The sequence below is a fragment of the Podarcis gaigeae genome, assembly GCF_964106915.1.
Source record: "Podarcis gaigeae genome assembly, chromosome: 13".
Classification (NCBI taxonomy): Eukaryota; Metazoa; Chordata; class Lepidosauria; order Squamata; family Lacertidae; genus Podarcis; species Podarcis gaigeae.
Genome location: NC_139689.1, coordinates 18,065,213 through 18,075,258, shown reverse-complemented (window position 1 = coordinate 18,075,258; position 10,046 = coordinate 18,065,213). Strand labels below are relative to the sequence as shown.

Genomic DNA, 10,046 nt, shown 5'->3' with positions numbered 1-10,046 from the left:
AGGGTGATGTCACTCTATTCCTTATTTCTTCTCGTTGGTAAAGTGATAATAATATCGATATATACTTTGCATTCAAATTTAGAAGAGAAAGTTAATTCAATTTCTCCCCAAAAGACTGCGGCGGTGGGGCAGCTCTAATTTTTTCTTTCTCTACGGTAAGATAAATTACGCGGAAGTAATGCAGGCACGCACGACTTTAGGTCGACGTGATTGGTTAGAGGAGACCAGGGGCGGATGTGACGTATGCCATAGGCGGAAGTGGGGCGTGTGGGGGTTCTCTTTCATCTCGGGCGCTTCCCTGGACAGGATGGAGGCGTCTGGCGCTCTCAGCGTGGAGGCCTTGCGGGAGCGGCTGCTCCAGGGGCTCGAGGCCGAGCATGTGGTAAGCGGGGCAGCCCCCCAGGGACCTTTGACCCGCCCCTCTTTCTCTGAAAAAGAAGCCGGCGCTTCCTTTGTTGGAAGAGCCATTCTGTCTCCTTTCCCTGCGGGGCTCCTGGACGCTCTTTATTCTCTCCCAGCCTGGTCCGGGTTTGCTCGGAAGGAAGGGCTGCTGTGTGTAGTGAGCTTACTCCGAGGAAAGTGTGCACAGAAATATAGCCTCACACTAGCTAGGTGTCAGCTGCAAATCTTGGCAATTAAAATATTGGGATCTCAACTGAGGAGTGCAAGGAAAGAGATAAGTAATGCATCTGATAGATATTAAATTTTGTCTAAAATGAGATCAAACCAGAATGACTATCACCTATATTCTAGGACCCGTGGGACGCCTTTTAGCATTGTCATAAGCGTGTCTGCTATTCCTAAGTGTTTTCCACTGAGCTTGCTGGGGTTTGCTTTCTATAAGTGTATCTAGGATTGCAGCCTTGACCAGCTTTGGGTGATTCTGTAGTAAGATTAAGAGAAGTGGGTGTACCCTTCTTCGTAGGGAGTGGACTGTCACTGTAGTACGCCTTGGTACGCATTATGCACACACCTTGGTACTTGGCTTGGCTTGCTTTGTATTTTCATGACACGCAGGTACCTTACCCTGAAATGAATTTGCAAGGGGAGGGCTGGCCTGCGTTGACTCCTATTCTAAACTCTGTATAATCAACCTTATCCTCATCCCATTACACCAGGAGGTGGAAGACACAACCCCTGGACGCTGTGCCACAAGCTTCAAAGTCCTGGTAGTTTCACCACGATTCCGAGGAAAAGCCCTGTTGCAGCGGCATCGGTAAGTAGGGAGAGGATGAGTTAGCATAGCTAGGGGGACTCTCTTCTCTCACTGGTTGGCAGTGTCTCTTTAAAGACTCAGATTCTTGAGTCAAAAGACTCCCAAATAAAGTATTCCTTGTATCTCTCACCCGCTCTTGTCAGTGCTACAGCTTCATGTGCTGTTCCTTACCCAGCAACTTCTCCCTTCCATGATTGTTTCATTCTTGCATTTACGTACATTTCTATCCCACCATTGCTACAGGGACCTCAAGGTGGATCACATGCCCCCTGCCTGATTTTACCTTCACAACAACCATGTGAAGGAGGGTTAGGCTGAGAGTGACTGGCCCAAGGTCATTCTGTGAGCTTCATGGCACAGCAGATGTTTGAATCTGGGTCTTCTAGTCCAGTGATGACCAAACTTGGCCCTCCAGCTATTTTTGACTACAACTCCCATCATCCCTAGCTAACAGAACTAGTGGTCAGGGGTGATGGGAATTGTAGTCCCCAAATAACTGGAGGGCCAAGTTTGACCATCACTTTCCTAGTCCAACACTCTTAGCTCTTACACCGGGCTCATTACACCCTTGCCTACATCACTTAACACACTGCACTTTAACAAAATTCCATTGCGTTCACAATGAATTGTGTATATCTCAAAAACACACTCACTGACATTTTCCGTATCCTTGGAATTTATTAAATTGATGTTCTGATTTTTCATTAATGTGATCAAAGTGGCTAAATCAAAGCTGCCTAAGGTTTAATTATGTTAAACCAAATAGCACTTTATAAATATGCAAGACTCAGGAAATGTTTTACAAACTTTGTCCATAAAAACATGGTCAGTGATTATTTACTGGAAAACTTGGAAGCAATAAAATGCCTTAAATAGAGGGGGCTCTTATCTGTAGTTAGCTATTTGACTTGTATTTAATAAACAAAACTAAATATGCATGTCATGTTAGGCTTACATGCGGTATAATTGTCTCTTCCAAAAGCACTTAAACTTAAATGATTGTGTGTACTATTGATCCCCCCCCCCCAGTGTTGCTTGAATGTTTTATTCAAACAGACTGAAAGCTTTACTTGTAAATTTTATTTATTGGAGTACTTGTAAATGTTCAGACAAACAATTCAATAGCATAGACTTCCCTTACATTGTTTAAATTTTAGGGGTGGGGGAAATGAAGGCACTGAAAACTAACATACTAACAGCCCAAAGTGCTGCATATTAGATACAGATGTTTCATTGTATAGTGGTATGAAAAAGTTAATTACGACTTGGAAGCCAACCAATTTGACTGGTATTGTACGGATTCCCCACATTACTAATCACATCTGCAGCCATTCATTTTTGGAAACGTCAAAAATTTTCACAGAGAAGAGTGATGAAACAGTTTTCGCACCACACCATTGACTTCTTGAATTAATCGGTTTGACTGTGTGCGTTAGAAGTTGTTGCTGGTAGCTAAAAATGGCCAGAGTGGTATTTTTAAAACTTACATTACTGACTAAGATGCAATCTAAAAGCAAGAATGCCCTTGGCTTTTTGCCCATTTCCATCTCCTCTCCCCACCTTCCCTAGGCTGGTCAATGAAGTCTTAGTGGAGGAGTTGAAGCACATTCACGCCTTTGAGCAGAGAACGCTAACGCCAGAGCAGTGGGCAAAAGAACAAGAAGCTAAGTGAGAGAGGAGCTCCTCTGCCCTGGGAAAGAAGGCGGCGGCAGCAGCCCAGAGACCAAAACAAACCCCCAAGGGAATGGGAGAGGCAGCTGTGGAGCAAACATATGCAGGCGTGGGACCCACACAGGTCTGTCCAGCGGGAAGACTAGGAGGACTTGGAAGAGCATGTAGCAGAAAATAAAATGTAAAACCAGTTTCCTTGTCTGTTATAGTAATCATTCCTACCTGTTGGACTCTGCTCTGAGCATCTCTGAAGCCAAATTCTCTAAACAAGGATAGGAAACCTGTGACCCTCCAGGTGTTGCTGGATTACAGATCCCATCATCCCTGGCCATTGGACATTCTGGCAGGAACTGATGGGAGCTGGAGTTCAGCAACATGGAGGCTCATAAGTTTTTCCACTCCCTCTTTGACAATACCTTCCTATCCTGCGTGTTTCAGATTTTTTTTTGGGGGGGGGCAAAGGGAATGGGGCACTAAGTAATTTTTTCCCTTTACCTATAGGTGAAAAGGTTCCAGCTACATTTTTTAGTACGTGTGCAAACTAACACTTTGTTTTTGTTGGTAGGAGTTCATTGCTTGATCTCTTCTCATTCTCTCCCACCCCCCTGCCATTGATTGTTAAAAGAAGTCTTGACCCTTAAAGAAGCGGTAAATGAGGTGGGATTGTTCTTGCAAATATAGAGTCAGATTTTAAAGTCCCAAGAGATAGAAGGGACCTCAAGGGTCATCTAGCCCAACCCCCTGCAATGCAGGAATCTTTTGCTCAACGTGGGGCTCAAACTCACAACCCTGAGATTAAGAGTCTCATGCTCTACTGACTGAGCTAGGGAGACAGAGAGAGGAGGGCAGCCGGGTGTAAAACAGTGGTTCCCAAACTTTCCCGACCCCTTGAAAATTGCTGAGGCTCTTGGTGGACTACTTAACGAAATCTCCACCTGTTGTAGCAATTGTAATGTGTTGTGCTAGGGACTGCAGTTTGGGAACCCCCCTCTTATGCTGCCCTCTAGTGGTTAAACAGAACAACTCTAGAATTACGGCTTGGTGTGACTGGCTACTGTACGTACTCCTATGACAAAAAATGGGAATAGTAGGGTTTTGATTGTGTTTGCTGTCCTCTGGGTGCTTAAAAGATGAGCTTGTATTATCTGATTGCATTCTGGACTGAGGGGACAGGGAGGTCAGGCCACTTGGTATTATTAATTTCTAGCTCACCTTTCTGGAGGAGGTCTCTGTGATGTTTAAGAAGAGGTTAAAAATAAGTACTAGGCAAACCCCACTAGTACTGCCACACATTATAAGAAAACTTGATTGATCGTCGTGAGTTTTGACTAATATTCATATAAACTTGCATATGACAATACTTCTAAAGAAACAAGCGTACTTTATTAGGTAATGCACACTTGCGGTTGTTGCAGCATACATCTTAAAAAGATATTTCCCTTCTCACACGTAGGAGGGGAATGTGTCTTCTAAGAGAGCCCTTGCTACCTGCTTTTTAAAAAGAAGTACTTACTCACCCCATCCCCTGCAAGTTGCTGGCCGATAGAAATGTACCCCGGCCTAGTTAACCAAAATGTTCAACTGATTGTCAGTGAAACATTGCAGCCCTGGTTAAAATGTGAGACAAAACCACTGCAGGAAGGTGGTCCTACAGCACTTCTACAAAAATCCTGAAGGTGGGTAAAGTTTTCTCAGAGGAGGCAGCAACATGGAGGCGGTGCCATGCATCTAAACTGGGAGCTGGGAGGCAATGCGGAGAAGGACGCCAGCAGGTCGTGGGGCAGAGAGGCGACTGGCGTGCAAGATCTTGGCAAGAGGGTGGAACCTGGCTAGCCAAAAGCAAAGCCTGTTTGGAGCTGGCAGGCTGACTTTCTGCCCTGAGTTTGGGGGTGGGTGGTGCTTAATAATGCCCTGAGGATCCACCCATTTAAAAAACTGAAGGGTTTAAAAAAGACCAATGAAACAAAGTCCAGTATGACCGATGGAGATCAGCTATTGGTTGGGTGGCAGTGGAAGGGCGGGTGCTATTTCTTCACAATCTGCTCCAGCTCTGAGATGCGCCGTTCCTGTTCTGAGACAGTGGCTTGAAGCCGCTTCAGGTCCTCCGAGAGCTGCTCCAGAGCTGGACTCTGTGGGAAAACACAAGGCAAGCTTCAGTTCTGGCCCACAGCAACCGGTTCTTCCAGCTCTCACTCTGTCCCTTATTCTGATGACCCTCGGCCCAGACCCACTGGCCCAGTTCTGGTGGCGGCTCATAATCTAGATCTTGGGCTCTCTCCCCTTCTTACCCCTGGCGCTGTCCCTTCGTGGGAATGATGGCTTCTTTTGGGCCCTTGGAGGAGGGTCTGGTTGACCTTGAACTCTCTGGTCTTCTGGGGCGTGTAGCCGTCCTTGAGGGAGATGAGAATGGGGCTGGCGTTCTTCCCTGACAGCCACTCTTGGGAGGTCAGGGCAGCATCTGGGCCAGCTGTGTCAGGATACAGGTCCTCTTGGAACAAGTCTGACTGCAGAGAAGGCAGAAGAAGAAGAGTTTGGATTTGATATCCCGCTTTATCACTACCCGAAGGAGTCTCAAAGCAGCTAACATTCTCCTTTCGCTTCCTCCACCACAACAAACACTCTGTGAGGTGAGTGGGGCTGAGAGACTTCAAGAAGTGTGACTGGCCCAAGGTCACCCAGCAGCTGCATGTGGAGGAGCGGAGACGCGAACCTGGTTCCCCAGATTACGAGACTACCGCTCTTAACCACTATGCCACACTGGCTCTCCAAGACACAGGCTGAACAGAAGGGGCAGATAGATCTAAAAGAGACCTCCCACTCTGTTATTGGGGAAAGAGAGCAGCAGTTCCTTTCCCTCAGGGGGACTCCTCCTAGGCCTCTCTCTCCACCCTTCTGTCAAGGATTTCCTGAAAAAGTCCCTCCAAACTTCATTTATTTTTATTTATTTCATGGCATTTACATACAGCTTGAAAGAAAAGGAAAAAAAACCCAAGTGGTTTATGAAAAGTTGAGAACAACAAATCCAAACTCAAATGTCAAGAGGGTAAAATGGATGCCTCAATTACATAGAACAAGGCTAGAGAACTACTTAGGGGCCACATTCCCTTCTGGGAAGCCTTTGAGGAGCCACATGCTAGAGGTAGGAGGGGCCAGAGACAAAAATGGGTGGAGCAATAAATGCAAATTTTGCCTTTAAACAGAAGTTGAGTTTCTGCAAAGACACACTGTGGATCTCCCCATCCTCCACGATTTACAGAACCCAGGAATCTCAGCTTACCTTCCGAGGCACAGTCATTGCAATGGGTTCACATTTCCTCTCGTGGAGCTTGTAAAACCTGGAAGAGGCAAGAAACACTTGTAGTAAGGATAAGCCTTGGAGCGGAGGGAGACGAATGCCCCTAAACGAAAGCCAAAGAATCCTAGATGTTTTGTTTTTGCCTCGATCAGGGAGGCAGGGCGGTGCAGTGGTTAGAGAAGCATTGACCCAACATGGAACTGGCTTGGCTGATGGGAGTTGTAGTCCTAAACGTCTGGAGGGAGGGTGGATTGGTGTTTCAGACCAGGACTAGCAAAATGGGGGTTCAAATCCCCACCCAAGTATGAAACTTACTGGGCCAGTTACTATTTCTTAGCCCAGGAATGGATAACTTGTGTCCCTGTGGATGTTGTTGGACTCCAGCTCCCATCAGCCCCAAGCCAGCATGGCCGATGGTCAGGGGTGATGGGAGTTGCAGTCCATCAACAAATAGAAGCCAACGGGGCAGCTAAGTTTACCTGGCAGGTGTGTTGGGAGGATAAATTGAGGCAGGAGGAAAGGGACTGGGAATGCACTCCTTTGGGTGTGGGGTGGGAAGGGGAAGAAACACAAACGCATTCACAAAATACCTGGCAATCTCGCACTTGCTGACATCCAAGCCTCGCTTGGGCATCCAGCCTCCTCCTCGCTGCGACTCCTTGGAGGTGAACATGGATAAGTAGTGCACAAAGGGCGCCTCTCCCGTGAGCTCAAAGTAACGGATGCTGCTGTCTCCCTGCAACAACACAGGTAAATACAAGGGTTTGATTCCAGAGCTTTCCCAACTGTAAACCCCCTCTTCCTCCCTGTGAGCTGAGATGCCCTTCTAACAATTCCAGTGAAGGATGCGAAATTCTGCCCTCTCTTCAGAAGAAGTTTCTGTTCCCCTCGTCCTCTCTTGAAATGTTAGTTTCAAGCTCTCCCCTGCTCTCTTCCCTCAGATCACCACAACCCCCTCAATTAGCATCACAGAAATTGTGAACAGCTCCTCCGGAGTTCTGCTTCTAAACACCGACAGCCCCGTCCATCCAGAACTCACCTTGCCGGTCAGGTAAACCACGTTGGTGTCTGGATCATAGTAAGGCAGGAGGACTCCGCTGCTTGTGTCTAGCTCCTGGAGGGTTAATGGCTCCTCAGGTTTCCTCTGCAGAGTAAAAGTGAGAAAGCAAGTTAAATTTAAGTGGGTGGGACCAAGAGTCCAAGGAGGAAGAGAAACTAGAAGGCAATACTGCTTATGCAGGAGAAGCATATATTCTCATGTGCTAGGTATCCCCATTGCAGGATGAAGGGGTTCTCGAACCACAAAACATGGGGTTTTATCCAGTAAGGCTCTACTCACTGAGATTAAGGAACGTAAGTTAGCCACGTGTATTAACTTCAGTTCTTGGGAGAAAAGCAATGACAAACCTAGACAGCATCTTAAAAAGTAGAGACATCACCTCGCCAACAAAGGTCCGTATAGTAAAAGCTATGGTTTTCCCAGTAGTGATGTACGGAAGTGAGAGCTGGACCATAAAGAAGGCTGATCGCTGAAGAATTGACGCTTTTGAATTATGGTGCTGGAGGAGACTCTTGAGAGTCCCATGGACTGCAAGAAGATCAAAACTCAACATTCTTAAGGAAATCAGCCCTGAATGCTCACTGGAAGGACAGATCCTGAAGCTGAGACTCCAGTTCTTTGGCCACCTCATGAGAAGAGAAGACTCCCTGGAAAAGACCCTGATGTTGGGAAAGATGGAGGGCACAAGGAGAAGGGGACAACAGAGGACGAGATGGTTGGACAGTGTTCTTGAAGCTACCAGCATGAGTTTGACCAAACTGCGGGAGGCAGTGGAAGACAGGAGTGCCTGGCGTGCTCTGGTCCATGGGGTCACGAAGAGTCGGACACAACTAAACGACTAAAGAACAACAACATTAATTTCAGTCTACACTGAGGAGGACTAGACTGGAGATGACCCCTGGTTGCAGGCTCATAGCACAGTAGCCAAGGGACTCAGGGCTTTTTTCCAGCCAGAACTCAGTTCCAGCACCTCTCAGGTGGGTGCCATTGCCATTATAAGAGAATAAGCAATCATGATGGACTTTTGGAGCTGGTCAACCTGACCGGAAGAATCCGCAAACAGAAAGAGGAGGAGTACCAAGAAGAATGGAAGAAATTTAAGGATTATTGAGTAAAATATTCTAAGATAATATAAGTAGCACTATCTGTGAGTACCAAATTGGCTTAGGAGTTAAATGTTTTAAATTGCATAATAATATGGATAGAAGTGAATATGATAAGAAAGAAAGATGTTAATTGACTAAGTTAATTTCATTGGAAATTAGTATTGGAAAACTGCTACAATGAGTCTTATGGAAACTCAGCTAGAGGGATTTGAGGAAGTCATCTAACAATGGTAACAAAAATGGGATTATAATAGGATTAATGTTTGTATGTTTTTTATTTTGTAAATTTTTTTCTTTTTTGTTGTTTATTTTTGTTATAAATTTGGAAAATCAATAAAAAAAATTGAAAAAAAAGAAAGAAAATAGAATAAGCATTCATGGTGAGTTCCAGCACCTCTTTTTCCAGAAAAATAGCACTGAAGAGACTGAACTCTGAATTAGGAGACCACATCTCCAGCAGAAGAAGGCGATTTTAGGTGAGCAGCCTCAGTACCAACATTCAGTCTGTAATGTGGGCATAACAGCTGGTCTGTTTTACAGAGATTTTTGTCAGAACCGCTGACAAAATGAAGGGGAACCACATGCTTTATGAACAAACAAAAGTGCAAAATAAATGCTACATTATTCAAAAATCTTGTTCAAAAGAAAGTTAATGAGCAATAACTAAAGTACCTGTGATAACACACGCAATTTCCCCAATCGTGTGTGTGTGTGTGTGTGTGTGTGACTGCTAATTTGTCGCATCTGCGGGAACTGAAGTCAACGAAAGCTTAAAGGCCGTTAGTGGCCTTTAAGGTGCCACAAGGCACCTCGTCGTTTTCACTGCAACAAACCAACATGCCTACTACTCTTTTGGAATCTGAAACGTGTACTACTTGTCTTTTAAAAGGTTTTCTTTGTTTAATTATGTAGAGGATGAAGGGGGCACAGGTGGCCGTGTAATGCCCCAACAATATATATCCTTTTATTAGCAAGCCTCTCTTGAAGTAGGAGTGGGTTCCCCCTTCTCCATTACGGCAACGAAAGATACACATCCTGACAATCGGAGAGGACAGCCCTCCTTTCTTCTCACCAGGTCCCACAGCGCCACTTGACGCTCACTCATGCGGCTGAAGCCCGTTGTGAAGAGCTTTCCATCGTTCACAGTAATTGCCCGGACAGGACGTGAGCCCTCGTGGGGGCGGGGCAGCTCCTGTGGTGGGAAGAAGAGGCAGGAGGAAGCATCAGATACAGCCAACACTTTAGCCACACCTGTTCCAGGTAGGCTCCGCCCACATCTATAAAGTGCCACTCGCTAGGGAGACAGGTTCCATTTAATCCCCACCATGCCTGATGGGTGTCCCTTGCTCACAGATTCAGGACTCTCCAGTTAAATGGGTTGGCACCAGATACCCGATGAAGCATCTCTCCCTGTTTAATCAATTTATGGCCGTGGAAGATGTTGCAACAGCCGCAATCTGAGATTGTTTCTTTTTTTCCTTAAAGCAGGAGGCAGTCATGGGTGATGTTTCTATAGGTGGCCAATAAGCTTTGACAAAGGGGAGCCTTCGACAAGATGTTGCCACTGGCTTCTAGACCCGCCATCCCATCCTGGGTTGTGGCCGGTCAGCATTCCATGCCCACTGAACATGCTCAGTCCTAATTACACTACCTGGGACAGGGGAGTCTTTCGGATGTAATTCCGTAAAGGTGTTTTTT

The 10,046-nt window shown here is 46.0% G+C and overlaps 2 protein-coding genes across 3 annotated transcripts in view; one reads left to right on the top strand and one right to left on the bottom strand.

Moving 5' to 3' along the window:
- Positions 1–226: 226 nt before the first annotated feature.
- On the top strand, positions 227–3,078 carry BOLA2B (bolA family member 2B). Its single transcript, XM_083707688.1, has 3 exons — positions 227–382; positions 1,119–1,216; positions 2,786–3,078. The coding sequence occupies exons 1-3, from the start codon at positions 308–310 to the stop codon at positions 2,886–2,888; spliced, it is 276 nt and encodes a 91-aa protein (XP_083563814.1). The 5' UTR covers positions 227–307; the 3' UTR covers positions 2,889–3,078.
- Positions 2,282–10,046, bottom strand: part of CORO1A (coronin 1A) — a 76,134-nt gene continuing 68,369 nt past the window's right edge. For both annotated transcript variants that reach the window (XM_083707665.1, XM_083707664.1), the window contains exons 6-11: positions 9,421–9,540; positions 7,222–7,326; positions 6,773–6,918; positions 6,165–6,222; positions 5,176–5,391; positions 2,282–5,016 (exon numbers count right to left, since the gene is read on the bottom strand). In XM_083707665.1, coding sequence (XP_083563791.1) covers positions 4,912–5,016; positions 5,176–5,391; positions 6,165–6,222; positions 6,773–6,918; positions 7,222–7,326; positions 9,421–9,540 — 750 coding nt within the window. In that variant the 3' untranslated portion in view covers positions 2,282–4,911. The remainder of the gene's footprint in view (positions 5,017–5,175; positions 5,392–6,164; positions 6,223–6,772; positions 6,919–7,221; positions 7,327–9,420; positions 9,541–10,046) is intronic.